This window comes from Triticum aestivum, chromosome 5B (assembly GCF_018294505.1).
Source record: "Triticum aestivum cultivar Chinese Spring chromosome 5B, IWGSC CS RefSeq v2.1, whole genome shotgun sequence".
In the NCBI taxonomy this organism is placed as follows: domain Eukaryota; kingdom Viridiplantae; phylum Streptophyta; class Magnoliopsida; order Poales; family Poaceae; genus Triticum; species Triticum aestivum.
In genome coordinates this window covers 406,809,786-406,826,412 of record NC_057807.1, presented here as the reverse complement: position 1 = coordinate 406,826,412, position 16,627 = coordinate 406,809,786, and the positions used below count along the sequence as shown (strand labels likewise).

Here is a 16,627-nt window from a genome sequence, read left to right as displayed (position 1 = left end):
ATTAATTAATAATTTTATTAAATCATTTTAATTTTATTATTTATTTTATTATTATTATTATTTTCTTTTTTTTTAAATCCTTCTTTTTAATTCCGTTCTTAGGGGCGTGGGCCCCATTTGTCATTGGGACAAGGGGAGGTTGCGGGCGCCGGGCAAACGGGCACGGGGCGCTGTGCTTTCGGCCCGAGCGGGCGCACGCCCAGGGGCGGGCGTACCCAGCCGGGCACCCGAGCAGGGGAGGCCAGGAGGAGGCCAAGGCCAGGCGCGGGTGGGGCGTCGTGGCGCGGCGAGTGTGGGCGAGGGTGGCAGAGGCCACGGCGGGCGCGGGTGGACGACGGCGGCAGCGCCCGCAGCCTCAGCCACCGCAGCAGACCAACACGAGGGGGCACGAGGCCAGCGGCGAGGCGCCGCAGCAGGGGACGGGCGCATGGGGTCGTGGTGGCCGCGAGCACGGCGTGGCGGCGCGCCGGCGTGGAGTTGCGGGACGCGGACGGTCGCGGTGAGCGCGGCCCGGACGCAGTGATGGTCGCTCGGGACAGAGAGGGAAAGGGAGGGAGCTCACAGGGCCGGTAGGGAAGCGGCAGTGGGTGACGAGGAAGAAGGTCGGGGACGACCGGGCGACGGGGAGGAAGCAGGCCGGCGATGGCGTCCGGCGACGAGGTGATTGCGACGATAGCGGGGTCCGTGAGGAAGAGGCCGTGGCACGGCGCGAGGGAGAGGGGTTCGTCGCCGGCAGGTGGCTCGTCCACCGCGGTAGGGTCGCCGGGCGGCGCGGGGCGATGGCGAGGTGGTCGGGGCGGCGGCGCCAGGGGCGCCCTCGGGGGCGTGCGGCAGAGGGGGGGAGAAGGGGGGCGCTCGTCGATGGGGGGGAGGGGGCGCTCGTACCCGATCCAGATCGGGACGGGGAGAGGAGAGACGTGGGGAGTGGGAGGAGTGGGTTAGGGTTCGGTGTCTCCTGGGTGGGTTAGTAGGTGAGGTGGGGTGAGGTGGGCCGGTCCAGCTGGGCCGGCCAGGGTAGGCCAGATGGGTTGAGGCCCAAGGGGGGGGGGCGCGGTGGCCAGCTGGGCCAGTCGGCCCAGGTGAGGGGGGGGGGTTCTTCCCTTCTTTTTTTTGCTTGTTTTCTGTTTTTCTATTTTATTTCTTTTCTGTTACTGTTTTATTTTATTCTAGTTTTATAAAACATAAAAGTTGTACCTTAAAAAGTAACACTAATTATACCTCTACCACAAAAAGGTTTAACCCCCAAATAATATAGTTTAGTATTTTATAAAATACCAAAGCATTTATGTATTTGTCTTACCTACTGTTAAATTAATTAAATGCATTTAGAACTTTTATAAAAATGTGGTTTCTCCACCAACATTACTTATGAATTATTTGTCACATTTAGAACATTTTAGTTTTGACTTTTGAAAACGTTTATTGTTTGCTTGATTTTGAATATGAGTTTAAATCGGTTCCGAACTAACACGAGATTAGCGAAAATTATCGAAGTGATGTGGCATCATTAGCAGAGGGTTACTGTAGCTTGATTACCCGGGCGTCACACCGTTAGTGCAATTATAGGTACCGTAACAGGATTGTCCATAAAACTAGTGGTAAATAGCCATCGACTATATGTGACCCGAAGGTGGGCACTCTAGCATAGTTGCTATATGCGTCGTGATAGTCAAAGTTTACAGAGCTCGCTCAAAAAACAACATCGTAGCCTCCAAATATGGAGGTTGTAGGTGCCTCGATTAGAGCTTGCTCCAAACCCAACCGTCGGAACGGGAGGGAAGTTTTATGTTCTTCTTTTGTGTAGCATGGGCGGGTTTAGAAGCTCCTTGAGGCCCATACACGCACAACGCACACAAGTAATCACCGGTGAGGGGGTGATTGCTAACCACTGCTCCATTAATGACGCGGACGCTCCCTCAGATTCCTATGGTGGTCCGTCGGATGGACGGCACACAACATCAACTACTTGCCGTCCCCGGCTATAAAAGCTCGGCGGCGATCCTTCCCATCATGAAAACCCTAGCCGCTGCCTACTCCCCTAGCCAACCTCCCCTTCTTACAGCGACAATGTCATCGCACTGGAATGCAACCTTTTGGTTGAATGTGCTGGCGGACTAGAACCTCTCGTACCAAACGCTGGGCACCGTTGGTGCAAACTCTCTCCACAACACACTAGTTGTGGTGGGCGCTCCGTCCTCCTCCGACGGCGCGCGTGGAGCTGGCGGCGGCTGTGGGGGATCGGGCACTTCCCATGGGGCTGACAGCTCCACGTTGTGCGCTGTTATTCTAGCACCTCGGGCACCATCATCCCAGCCAACAACACATTCATAGGCCCCGCTGCCCCCTTGTCTCGTTCGTCCCCGTCCCCATCGAGGCCCAGCTAGAGTTAGAGACGGAGATCAAGCCCAAGGACCCACTCTGGGTTCTGATGCAGCTCTGCGAGCTCTAACTGGCCACATGTCGACGCGAAGAGGAGAAGCGAGCTCTAAGCGGCCGCACGCCACCGCGAAGGGGAGAAGGAGGAGGAGCAACAACTCGCAGTCATTGCTCCGAGGGGGGAGATGACGACTTCGCCTACATCAACGAGTTGTCAGACTCAGAGTGGGAGGACGAGGACTAGACAGTGGCCACGGCTGAGTAGTGTAGGTAGTTGTAGCTAGCAATGTCGAGTAGCTACATTGTATATTTTGAAAATGTTGCTTAACGACATTTTTAAGTCACAAAATATATGTAATGTGATGACTTTTGCCCATATAGTTGCTAATTATGTTTATTGTGTTTGATGAAAATTAGGAAATGTTTGGTTGGATTAAATGTTGTTTAAACTGAAATAAAATTAGAAGAGCAAAAAAAAGAATAAATAAACTAACAAATATGGAGGCCGCCCATTTAGAGAATTTGTGTTTGTGCACAGGCCCGGCAACCTTCAAATCATTATGGATAATGGTTCAGAGTATGATGAATCTGCTAGGGTTCCTCTAACAAATTTGTACTGATTTTTTGGGGGAGGAGGGGAGGGGGGTGGAGGACATGAGAAAAGACAACAATTCTTACAGTTTTTTTGAAACACAGTATAGACGCAAACGTTCATATATAGACGCGTGTATACTCATCTTTATAAACGCACACACGCACACTCAATCCTTATGAGCAGATCTGGGAGACTGAGCCGGCATATCATCTTGAGATTTTACGAAGTCACCGTGACTTGAACCCTGGTTGGGGGTACAACTGTCCTCTTAACCATCCAATCACAAATTGGTTGGCAACCATTCTTAGAGTTAGAGACCACCTTGGATGCTGAGAAGTTCCTTAGTTCACATTTTCGTACGAGGCTTACCACAATTTACTAATCTACTCGACCTACACGCTATAGACTCAGCTTGATTGTGGCAAAGTTAACTTCGACTAAAACTTGTAGTCATGCAATTTATTAGTACTCCATGAAGCACTCAGATAAAGGAGAAATTAAGAACTTCGTGAAGCAGACTTCATGTTGAGTGACTCGAGTCTATGGTACTCATACTAGAATATTCAAGTTGACATAGCAGTACCACTAGCACGTGGGGTACAATGTATACTAGTAGTACGAAAACTCATGAACTGGCACCAATTATCCGGCTCATTATCCATTCTTGACTTCATGAACCAATGAACTCCAATCATCTCGCACATTCTAGCTTTTTCTAAATAGAAAAAACCAAGTTCGAAAAGCCTTTGCATTGGTCAGCCGAAATGTTGCAGATACTATATGGAGACTAACTTTTTGCAGCACCACAACAGTTCCGCACTCATCTCGGACACTAACTACACTCACCACCGCCGAATTAAACAAAAGCTTTATGGGTCTGAAATGAACGAAGAGGATCCACCACTTCCACTGCTGCCTTGAAGAAATTGCAGCCGGTGGTTCACATGCTTGTGCATGCCCCACTATGGATGATCCACAGACTTTCCAAACAAAATATCTAGATTTTGGCAGTGCATATTGGATTGCGCATACTGTTCGCAGCAAAAGTAGCATATGCATCCCTTGCACTCACCATTGGGTTTTGACACCAGACCGCTGTGAAGGGCTCCGAATAGATTTGATGACACGCAGTTGTCTATTTTTCATATGCATTAGATGTCATGTTCAGATTCACTCAATGTAGTCGTCTATTTACTTTGGCATAAATCAGAAAAGAAAAGGAAACTGACGAATGTTTCTTCGCAAACTTGTGTTCTTTTTGTGCTAAAATTGTGTTCTTTGTTTTCTATTAGCACATTCTAGTTCGATGATGGAAATTTAAAGGGTGGTAGAATACCCATTTATAGATTAAGCTGTAGAAAAACAAAAAGAAAATTCCAATGATTTGGTGTCCATACAGAAGAATAAGTGTATGTTGCCATCGAAAAGCCGTTCCATTTTTTCTGATAGTGATCACCGCTAAGTTGAAAGTGCTTCCTAAACCTAATAGGAATAGTTATAGAAGAATCGTGCACGCATTTGACAACTTGTTTTTACTTAGTTTATAACAGATTAACCTCTATAATATAATTCAAAAACATGTCACGTACAATGAAGTTTACCCCAAGCTCTCTCTCTCTCTATCTATCTATCTATCTATCTTTCTTTCTTGTTTGTAGTTGCACCAAGACGGCGGAAGATAAACTTCCGAACAAATGACATGCAATTGCCAATTTCAAACGGAACGATGAGATGTGGACAAATGGGAGCACTCCAACAGCTAGTGGAGGTGGGGAAAGGCAGCAAAATGGTTGGCTACTGCCCAATTCCACCCATTGGACTTTGTGAATTTCCATTACCCCTACCTTTTTGACTTTGGTACCTAGAAACGAGTGATCTAGGCGGCATGACATGTGCCCATAAAAGGGGGTCCAAGGCAGCAAGCACGAACACCAAACAGAGATCCCGCATATTCCATTTTCCATTGAGGTTGAGGGTAGCAGTCGAGGCAGTACAATTGTTCAAGAGAAGAGAACTTAACAGCCTGGTGCGTGCAATGAGGAGCTCAGCACCCCTCTGTCTAGTTATCACCTTGGTGGCATTCTACTTCTTGGTTCCCTCCAACGCTATACCCCTCTCAAGTAAGGCACACATCTCTGTACAAAAACTGGTCCTAAGATGTTGTATCCTTATATGATCTGATTCGTTCCCTTTGGGGTGTAGGAGTGCAGAGACTGGTGCCCTTGCAACATGCCGGTGAGCAGGTGCCATGGGTCAAAGAAAACACTCCTAAGCCAAAGGTATGGTAGTGTTATTTTTTGGGGGTGGAAAAGATGTAAGGTAGTGAGCTTTGTTCTAGACTTCATTAGGTTTGAAGGGTGTTTACAGCAAAATCTTTGTACACGAAATTACATTAAAAACAGCAGTAATGTTAAAATGTAAAATTTAATATATGTTTTCATGACATATATTGTGGAACAGAGATAGTAACTTCTATTTTCTTGTTGTTGAACAAGTGATCGTTTCTCAAGTTTGTCTGGCACCTATAGAGATTTTGTTAATTGTTTCGCTTACTTCCTGCCGTAGCGTTTGTCAAAGTGTGGAGAGTGCAACGTGGTTGTTCATGCTTCATGGAATAGCTAGATGTGTTAGTTAGTTTTTCCGGAAAGATTTGTTAGTTCTTTGGGATTCATGTGGTTCGGCGTACTCAGCTATCAAAAGTTTGATTATAGTGATACACTGACACTATCTCTGTTTGATATATATTTCAGATGGACATGGCTAGAGTGATCCCAGAAGATGATGCGGTGAACGTCAGTACAAGGATGGCACTGGAGACGCAGGACTACGCGCCCTCGGGCCCGAACAACCACCACAAGCCACCGGGTTGGAACTGAGCTAGCGCAGCCCGGGTCACAACTTTCATAAAGTTATATCGGTGGTTTCATTTAGTTAACCAGTTGTGTTGTGCTGATCTATTGTGTGATGTGATGCTCATGATCTTAATTTACACTAGGATATGCTTGAAAGATGCCAACTTATTTTACCATTGTAAGAGTCATGTTAATTGAAATATGACAATATTAATAAAAGTTGGGCGTGGCTCAACCATGACCATTCTATCGATAAACCTATCGAGTGAACAGTTCTTCTCCCTAGTGCTTCTTTCCACCCAACGTTGTCTCGCCTGCTCTGCATTGGGCTGCCAATAGATCATCAAGTCATGCATGTAGCCACAAGTTACTTTTTGCATTAATTATTCATGCAAAACACCCCACATTATCAACTCATGCATGCCGTTCTTAAGGAGGGACACACACACACAAGGAGTCCACAAGAACACAAAGTACAATCTGGGTTAATGCTGAGGGCGCAGCTCAACAAGCCCTGAAAACAAAAAAACACGAGGCACAGACATGCAAGATCCCAAGATGTATGCATTTTTAACAAGATTTGCACATAAATCTAAATAGTTGCAACCCACTATCTATTTTTCTCTTCAATACAACCATGCTATGCCACCAAGTCATGCATGTAGTCACAAGTTACTTTCTGCATTAATGTATTCACCCAAAACAAGCCACCTTGTCAACTCATGCATGACCTTAAGAGAACCAAGTCATGCAAAATATTTTTATATTAGTTTTTTATTTAGCATTCAGTTATGCATTTTGAACAAAATTCCCACGACAACGCGTCTTCATGCAATAATGTCACATCACCAAGTCATGCGCATAGTTATAATTTACTTTTTGCATTTATTCATGCAAAACATGATACTTATCAACTCATGCATGCCCTTTTTTAAGGGAACCAAGTCATGCAAAATACTCCCGCACTACTTTTTGTTTATTTAGCATTCATTTATGCATTTCTAGCAAGATTCTCGCGGCAATGTGTGGGGTACCATCTAGTAATATATTAGATCATCCCCCATGTCAACATATTTTTTTATATTTAAGTAACTATTTTTTGGCTTTTCTAAAATAGCCGAACCATGTGAAAATATTATTACATGCATATATCTTTCACTGAAAAACTCAAAAATCATCGAAGCTGGGTTTTAGTGTTCTAAACCTCTTTGTATGGAAATTTGCCATGGTCGACCTAAAAAAACTCTAAATATCCCCGAATAATTATTGACTGTTCCCTAGGACCTATCTACACCTAGCAGACAAGGTTTCTCAGGCCAAACCGGAGCCATGCTCAAAAGAGAGATTCTTACAATCTTTGGAAAAACATAGAAATCTCTCTCTCTCTCTCTCTCTCTCTCTCTCTCTCTCTCTCTCTCTCTCTCTCTCTCTCTCTCTCTCTCTCTCTCTCTCTCTCTCTCTCTCTCTCTCTCTGAGTAGTACAAAAAATTATTCACATATATATGAACTATTCTGTTACTATTCACAAAATATTATTCTGTTAACGTCACTGAGTTGTCCCCGCTTCAGCACTGAATTGCATCCGGCAAAACATTGAACTTCCACATTTTTTCACCAATGAGGCGTGTAATAAACCGTTGGAAAGCTCTTGACAAGGCGATCACTTCTCATCTTGAACATTTTTGCATAATCCTCATGGTTTAAGAGCAGCTTTGAAATGGGCGTTCTTTTATATTCAAAAATGTGAATCAAACTTTTGACCTCATTTTTGAATGGTTTGGCAGAAAAGCACAAATGAGATGGTGTTGGAAACCTGCCAAATCCGCTCCTTTTTTCATGTAGAAAGTTTTTTCCAAAATCCATATGGTTTAAGAGTAATTTGAAAAACTGTTGAATTTTGCCCTAAACATATTTCACTTTAATATTTAAACAGTATGTAGGATTGCAACAAATGATATACTGTCTAAAATCTATGGAAAATGCTAAACATTTTTATATGAAGTTTTCCCGAATGTCTTATGGTTTAAATTCAAATTCATATAAGGCGGATTTTTTCAAAAACAATTTTTTAAAACAAGTTTCTTGGGATGGGGCAAATGATATATCACTAGAAAACTATTGAAAATGCGAAAAAAATTCATGTCGAACATTTTCTCCACTTTGAACCATCTACAAGATATTTCAAATATGGCGAGATCGGACGTTGTTTTTTCCATCCCGAAACAGAGTACTCAAACTGCATTTTGTGAGCATTGAACTGGATGTGTTTCAAATATCCAAACTTCACTCTATTTTTCAGTGTGATTTTTACTCATAGATGTTCAACTGTTTATGATAATTGAATAAATGATATACCATTGAAAAGGAGCAACTTTTTCATGTTGATTTCTTCTTTCAAATTCGGCACAAATTAAGAGCAGTTTTGAATGGATGACTACCGGCCGGCCCCGCGTCGCTCCTCTGGGGCGACTCGGGCAGCCCCAACCCTAGAGCGCCGCCGGCCCCCTTCCCCCTCCCTCCAGATCTCGCTGCCACCAGAGATAGCCGGCGGCAAGCCCGCGTGGTGTCGAGGAAGGTGGCAGCAGGGCTGGCTGCTGCTGCCTCGCGTGGAGAGCTTGGTGTGCCGGGGTGGCAGCCCCGGTCAAGCTGGGCGGTGCCTTCCCTGACGGAGGGTGGCCGCGGGGGTGTGGCCGGTCTTCCTCGGCTTGCATGGGCGGCGGGGACCTGGTGGTGGAATCTCATGGCGCTGTGATTTTCGTCGGTGGCCGCCAGATCTAGATCGACTTGCGCCAGCTTCATCTCCTTCAGCTTATCCCGCTCGATTTGGGCTTCGGTGTGGCCTTGCTCGCCGGATCCGGGTGGTGGGCAGTCATTGGATGGTGGGGCTCTTGGGATGGGGGAAACCCTTGGCCGGCGACAGCGGCCACGATGACGACGACGCCACAGCGCCGATCCACTCCTTGGAGTCTTCGTTGAGATCCCGGCAGGGATGGCGGCGGCTCGTGCACGAGAGATGGAGGTCTTCGGTCAGATCTGGGTGAAAACCTACGATTGGTTATTGCCAAGGCCGGTGATGGTGACATTGTCTGCGTCGTTCCCTTCATGAAGGCATCGCCGTGGAGAAGTTCAAGGCCACTCTCTGTTACCTCCGGGGAAACCCTAGATCAGTAGATCGAATGACGATGGCTCTCTGGTGTCGTTTCCCCCTTGGGGGCGTCATTCTTGGAGGTGCATACGGGCTCGAGGGACCGGAGGACGGCGTCTTTGGTGGAGCGGTGCTTCATCTTCCACATTGATGGTGGTGGTTCTCGACGACGTGGCGCTATGGAGATTCGACGTCTGATGCGCAGAGATGGACTCGCACGGGAGGAGGAAGCTGTCTGGCGTCATGGTGACGTTGATGGCAGAGAGGCCTGGCAAGGTCGGTGCATCAGTTATGCTCTGAGGATGGACCGAGGAAAGATGGAGGTGACGGCCCTTGCAGCGTGCGATGCTCACTGGGCGTGTGCCAGACCGGTGTGGGACCCAATCCAGGTAGTGTCTTGGATGGACACCCGGCTTTAGATGTTAGGCTTTGGTGCGATGTGTGTTTGGTATTAGGCTCGGACATTCGGCACGCCTTCATCAAGGGGATAGGAGTAGCAACGGTGTTGTCAAGATGATGGTTTCAGGCTTATTGATGTATCACCTTGTATGATTTTTGTGAATAATTAATAATATGGCTGCATGCATCATCCAGATGCAGAGGGGTACAAACTCCTTTTCTAAAAAAAGAGCAGTTTTGAATGAGGTAAAAAAATATCGAACAGCATACATCTAATTTTTGAACCGTTTGTCGGAACGAAGCATATAATATACCGTTGGAAAATTGTTGAACATGAGCAACTTTTTCATGTAAAACGCTTTTCCAGATTCATGCGGAACGGGCTAGCAGTAGGGGCAAATTTTCTGCATGGGGAGGATTAAGCCGGGTGTTATTTGCACCGGCTATGGACGAGACGAGAACACCGTAGGAGTTGGGCCTGCTGGCCATGGACGGCCCCGAGCTGCTCCAACCCCGACCACCATCAGCAGAAGCCAGGTCTTGGCTGGAATAGGAGTGTCACGGCCGCGTTTGTGGGAACCAGCAACAGCCAAGTCTCCGGGAACATCAGCACCGGCGGCCAATGTCTTCCTCGCCGGGAGATGGAGGGGCGGGTCCTCGCTTTATCCTGCGGCGCCGGCGGCTTCCTCACCGGGAGATGGAGGGGTGGGTGCTCGCCGGATCCTACGGCGCCGGCGGCTACCTCGCCGGGAGATGGAGGGGCGGCTGCTTCGCCGGGACATGGAGTGTCGTGTCCTTGCCTTGGGACGAACCCTAGGATTTGGGACCAAGATGGGGGACGAGCTGGAGAAGGGGATCAGAACGAGAGAAGGAAGAAGTCAAGGGGAAAGGGGAAAGGAGAAACTGTTTCTTTTCATTTCTTTTTTCGATGCCGAATGGCTACAGTGACTCGAGCTTATATACAGCTCCACACCCACGCTCTCTCTATTACACGGCCCATGGCCCACGGCCCACATCTACCAGGCCTACCTTTGCATAACACTCACTCGCTGGTGTTTTCCTCTGGCTGAACTTCTCCTCTGTTCTGCCCTGTCTCGCCTGACGACGTTGGGGCGATGACAGTGCCCTCTCCTTGAGAAGCTACTTGTCCCCAAGCAGCGGCTCGTGGAAATCTCTTCTGAAGTGCCACATAATCCTCCCAAGTTGCAAAGTCAGCCGGCAAATCAGACCAACGAATCAACACTTGTAATAACGCTGCATTTCCTCGCTTTACCAGACGGCGGTCCAAAATTTCTGATGGAGTCAACTCTTCAGTATCCAGCCTTGGAAGCTTTAGTAATGTTTGGAAAACTGGAGTGTGATCAGGTACTTGTTGCTTTAACTGAGACCCGTGAAACACTGGATGAATTTGTGTATCCGGAGGAAGGGCCAACTTGTAGGCTGCTGGACCAAACTTCTCCAGAATCTGAAATGGTCCAAAGTACTTGAAAGCCAGTTTAGGACAAGGTCTGTTGAGCAAGGATAATTGTCCATAAGGCTGCAATTTCAGGAAGACAAATTCCCCTACTACAAACTCCCTCATTGTCCTGTGCTTATCAGCGTCTGCTTTGAACTTCTGCTGAGCTCTCTGAAGATGATGTTTCAAATGTTCGGCATGGGCTTGTCTGTCCTGCAACCACTGCTGAATATTAGGAGAAGTATCTTCAGGTGGTCTGAGAAACTGACCCATATGTGGATCTTGCCCATACAAGGCCTTAAATGGTGTGCATCCCAAGGAAGAGTGGTAAGTGGTATTGTACCACAGTTCTGCCAGTGCCAGCCAGTTGTCCCACTTGGTAGGTGAGTCATGAACTGCACACCTCAAATACATCTCCAAACATTGATTCACCCTTTCTGTTTGACCATCTGTTTGAGGGTGTCTGGCAGTGGACATTTGTAATTTAGGGCCCCAGATTGCCAGCAGCTCTTTCCAGAAATGGCTAGTAAACACTGTGTCTCTGTCAGATGTTATAGTCAAGGGCATGCTGTGGAGCTTCACCACTTGTTGCATAAATGCTTGGGCTACTGTAGCAGCAGAGTATGGATGTTTCAAAGGGATGAAATGGCTGTATTTGGAGTATCTGTCCACCACTACCAAAATGACACTGTATCCATTGGATTTTGGCAGTCCTTCCACAAAATCCATAGTGATATCTTCCCAAGCTCTGACTGGTATGGGCAATGGATTGAGCAACCCTGGGTATTTACAGTTTTCATGTTTAGCTTGCTGACATACTTGACACTGCTGTACAAAATTCTGTACATCTTGCTTTATCCCATTCCAATGAAACAACTTCTTCACTCTCTGATATGTAGCCTGAATGCCGCTGTGTCCTCCAATGGGAGAAGCATGGAAAGCTTCAATTAATTTCGTATGTAAACCTGAATTAGAGCCCACCCAAACCTTTCCTTTAAATCTGACCAGTCCTTGAGAGAGAGAAAATCCAGGCTCATCAGCATCCGTTATTGCTAATTTAGTTAACAGCTCTTGTGCTCTTGTATCCACTGCATAAGAATTTGCCACTTCTTGTAGCCAAACTGGCTGAGCAGTAGATACAGCTTGTATAGCAAACACATGTCCCACTCTGGATAGTGCATCAGCTGCTTTATTTTCTATGCCCTTCTTGTACTGAAACTTAAACTGTAGCCCAGCTAACTTGGACATTGCTTTCTTTTGTAACTCAGTGTGTAGCACCTGATCTTCCAGGTTACATAAGCTTTTGTGATCTGTTTTAATCACAAATGGCCCTCTGCTCAGATATGATCTCCATTTATCTACTGCCATCATTACTGCCATGAATTCCTTCTCATAAGTAGGCAGTTTTTGATTTTGCACACCTAGAGCTTTACTGTAGTAGGCCACTGGATGTCCTTGTTGACTCAGCACAGCTCCAATCCCAGTATCACAGGCATCCGTTTCCACTGTGAATGGTTTAGAAAAATCTGGCAGAGCCAGGACTGGAGTGGAGCTCATGGCTGTTTTGAGTTTTTCAAATGCGGTTTGCGCTCCCTGTGTCCATTGGAACGTTTTGAGCTGCAACAAGGAAGTGAGGGGTTTTGCTAGTATGCCATATTGAGCCACAAATTTCCTATAATACCCAGTGAGTCCTAGGAATCCTCTCAACTCAGTGAACGTGGTTGGCTGGGGCCATTGCTCCATTGCCTTTGTTTTCTCGGGATCTATGGCCACCCCTTTGTCAGAGATCACATGGCCCAAGTAGCTCAACTGTTGTGTAGCAAAACAACACTTGCTCATTTTAGCATACAACTGATTTTCCCTCAAGGTTTGTAACACTTGTTTCAGTTGTTCCCTGTGTTCTTCTAATGTTCCACTAAACACCAGTATATCATCCATGAATATCAAAACAAATTTCCTGGCGTATTTCTTGAAAATAATATTCATCAGACACTGAAAAGTAGCAGGAGCATTTGTCAGTCCAAATGGCATTACCCTGAACTAATATTGCCCATGATGAGTCTTGAAAGCAGTTTTTTCTTCATCAGTCTCAATCATCCTTATCTGGTGGTATCCAGATCTTAAATCCAATTTGGAAAACCACTTTGCTCCAGCAACTCATCTACCACTGGCATGGGAAATTTATTTTTGATTGTCAGAGTGTTCAGTCTTCTATAATCTACACAAAATCTCCAAGTTCCATCTTTCTTTCTGACAAGCAGCACTGGAGAAGCAAAAGGAGACATACTGGGTTTGATGAGACCAGCAGTCAACATTTCATTAACTTGCTTTTCTATTTCATCTTTTTGCTGTGGGTTATATCTATAAGGTCTGACGTTTACTGGTACACTGTCAGGTATGAGAGAAATAGCATGGTCAAACTCCCTGTGGGGGGGCAACTGTTTTGGGTCAGCAAACACATCGGCAAAATCTGCTAATGTAGAGGAAATGCATTCTGGTACCACATGATCTTCAGTTTGCAGAGTGGAAGATATAACAGCAGTGGCCCATATATCATTTCCTTTTTCCCACTTCAGCATTTGCTCCATAGTAATAGCTTGAATCTCAGTTTGTTGTTTCTCAACAATCCCTTGCAATCTAATTTGTTGGCCTTGTTTGTCAAATTGTAACCATTTCTCTTCCCAGTGGCAGACCATAGCTCCCCATTGAGCCAGCCAGTCCATACCTAAAATGGCATCATATCCTCCAAGGTCAATCACTTTCATATCAGATGTAAATGTGTGTCCACTAATCCACCACTGTAAACCACACAATTCAGTCTCACACTGCAGTTGATCACCATTGGCAACTTTGACTTGTAGGGACTTGTCTAGCGCAATTGCTTTGTGTTTGAGCTTCTCAGCTAGTTGTCTGTCTATGAATGTGTGAGAACTCCCTGAGTCCACCAACAGTAACATGACCTTGTTCTCCACTAATGCCCTCAACCTGATTGTTTTGCTGTTGGCAGAACCTGATATGGCATTGACAGAAAGGTAAGCAGCTACCTCCTCCACGGCCTCTTCGGCGGCAATGGCGTTGAGCACTTCATCTGAAAGTTTCCCATCAATTTCCTGAGCTTCCAATGCCTTGAGCTGTAAGGGTGGTTTGTTGGCACACACATGACCCTGACTGTATTTGTCCCCACAACTGTAACACAGGCCATTTGCTCTCCTGAATTCTTTGAGTTGCTTTGCTCGCCACAAATCTCCTGCTGCAAACTGAGGACGGGATGGATTTTCTTGTCTGAGGGCTGTGACTTTGTTCTGACTCTGCTGTTTCTGAAACTTAGAGGTCTGCATCTTCTGCCGTTCCAACACGGCCTCCTGCACCAGAGCACATTCAGCCACATGAACCACCGACTGCGGTAACTGAATTTCCACAGCAGCTCGGATTTCCTCTCTCAGGCCTAGTACAAATTGAGTTACTAGCATAGTCTCACTAATGTCAGCATCATATAACCGAATTTGATAGACCAACTGGTTGAAATTAGTGCGATACTGCTGGACGGACTCATCCTGTTTAAGCAACAGCAATTCTCTCAAGCAATTACGATGCACGTTCAAGTCAAACTCCTGCAGGATCGCCTTTCTGAACCGTGGCCAATCCGCACATGCATCAGTATGCTTACATGCTTGGTACCAGTGAACAGCATTACCTTGCAGATGCAACGAGGCTGACATGAGCTTGAAACCGTCCGGAATCTGATAGAGCTAAAAATAAACTTCGCAGTTGTCCAGCCACATGCGGACCCCGTCGCCATCGAACCGAGGAAACTCCATCTTCGGCATCCATGGCTTTTTGGAGCTCTGTTCATCAGGAGGGCATGGTGATGGCTGCGCCCTTCCTGGATCGAACTATCGACGAGGCGGTGGTGGAGCTTGAGAGATCGACGCAGCCTGAGCAGCCGTCGGGGAGGCCGCGAAACAGCCGGGTTGCGCCAGCCGATCCAGATTTGCGTCCTGGGTGCTGTGAGACTCCTTGATTGCGCGCGCCACGTGAACTTGCTCTTGATGGATCTCCCCAATCGACGTGACCGAGAGGTCCACCTTGGTTTGAACCTGATCGAGGCGATGTACTTGCTCGGAGAATTTTGTGTCGAGGTCGTCGAGCCGCGCACTGATCTCGTCGATGCGCGGCACCTTCTCTCCGATCTCCTTGAGGGCAGCCAGTTCCTTGAGCACGCGCTCTTCGAACGTCGCCATGACCTTTGTCAGATGCTTAGTTTGCGCGCTTGGCTTGAACGGAGTCGTCGTCACCCTCTCGGAACCAGACCAACGGCGATCTCGGATTTACAGGCAGCCACCGAAGCAGCCGCACAACCGATCGGTCGATATTACAGTCCGATCTCGAGGCAGCGGGGAACAACGGATCGACAAGGCAATCTGATACCAACTGTCGTGTCCTTGCCTTGGGACGAACCCTAGGATTTGGGACCAAGATGGGGGACGAGCTGGAGAAGGGGATCAGAACGGGAGAAGGAAGAAGTCAAGGGGAAAGGGGAAAGGAGAAACTGTTTCTTTTCATTTCTTTTTTCGATGCCGAATGGCTACAGTGACTCGAGCTTATATACAGCTCCACACCCACGCTCTCTCTATTACACGGCCCATGGCCTACGGCCCACATCTACCAGGTCTACCTTTGCATAACACTCACTCGCTGGTGTTTTCCTCTGGCTGAACTTCTCCTCTGTTCTGCCCTGTCTCGCCTGACAACGTTGGGGCGATGACATGGAGGGGCGGCTGCTCGTCGGATCCCGTAGCTCCGGCAGCGAGCAGCTGCCTCGCTGGCCAGATCGAGCGGAGTCAGGAGCAGAGGTGCGGGTGGAGCGATGGTGCGGTGCGGGGTCGGGGGCAGCAGTTGAATTTTTTTTAACTGAGATTGGGAGTTTAGAAAAAACAAAATAAGCATGTCAGCCCTGACTGGTAGGCCCGGCATGTCATAAACATGTTTAAATCGTCTAAACCGGCCATTTCTCAAAAGTGGTAGTTTTTAGTCACGAAATTAGAAAATTTTGGTAGTTTTCGGTCAGTTTTTTAAAAGTGGTAGTTCTGTGGGACGGTAACCCCTAAAGTGATAGTTTTTTGTCAATCACTCAAAGGAAACCCATAGGCTAGAAGATCTTGTAGTCAACAAGGAATGGGTGTTGCATTTTTTGGAGGAACGGAGGTCGATCCACGAGGACTCGGGCGGTGACGATGCAGAAAACCGTCAGATCCCTTGGTAGGGTACCTTGCATAGTTAGAAGTCGCAAATTGGAGCTCACATGGGGGTTTAGCCAGGTTCGGGCCTTCTTGGTAGAGTAATACCCTACGTCCTGGTTGTATTGGTTTATTAATGGTGGGTATACATCGTGCGAGGTATTACAGGGAGATGTATGATTCTACCGAGAGTTGTTTCTTCATGAGTAGATGGGAACGAGAGTCCCCCTAGCCTCCCCTTATATACAAAGTGGAGGCTAGGGGTTTACAAAGAGAGATGTGATCTAGGTTGCCGCCGTCATCATCTTGGGACCAAGATGATCTGAGGACGTCTATCCCTTCTCTCAAGCTTCGTTATGTCGTTTTGTATAAGGTGGGCTACCGGCAGGCCTGCTGCCGGGCTCCTTGCCGCCTCGACTGCGTTGATTTTGATGTGCAACATTTCCTGACCCCCCATAACGTCCGCTCAGCTATCTTGCCTCCACCCTGTTGCAGCCAGATACGACGAGCTGCTCCCGCGGCCGATTTGCAAGAAAGTGTTAGGCCTCTCACCGATGACGCCAGACT

The 16,627-nt window shown here is 47.1% G+C and overlaps 1 protein-coding gene across 1 annotated transcript; it reads left to right on the top strand.

Annotated features, from left to right (window-relative positions):
- The first annotated feature begins 4,915 nt into the window (after positions 1-4,915).
- On the top strand, positions 4,916-6,070 carry LOC123116239 (uncharacterized). The gene is made up of 3 exons (XM_044537224.1): positions 4,916-5,091; positions 5,174-5,250; positions 5,722-6,070. Exons 1-3 carry the CDS (start codon positions 5,007-5,009, stop codon positions 5,845-5,847), a joined length of 288 nt encoding a protein of 95 aa, XP_044393159.1. The 5' UTR covers positions 4,916-5,006; the 3' UTR covers positions 5,848-6,070.
- The last annotated feature ends 10,557 nt before the right edge of the window (positions 6,071-16,627 follow it).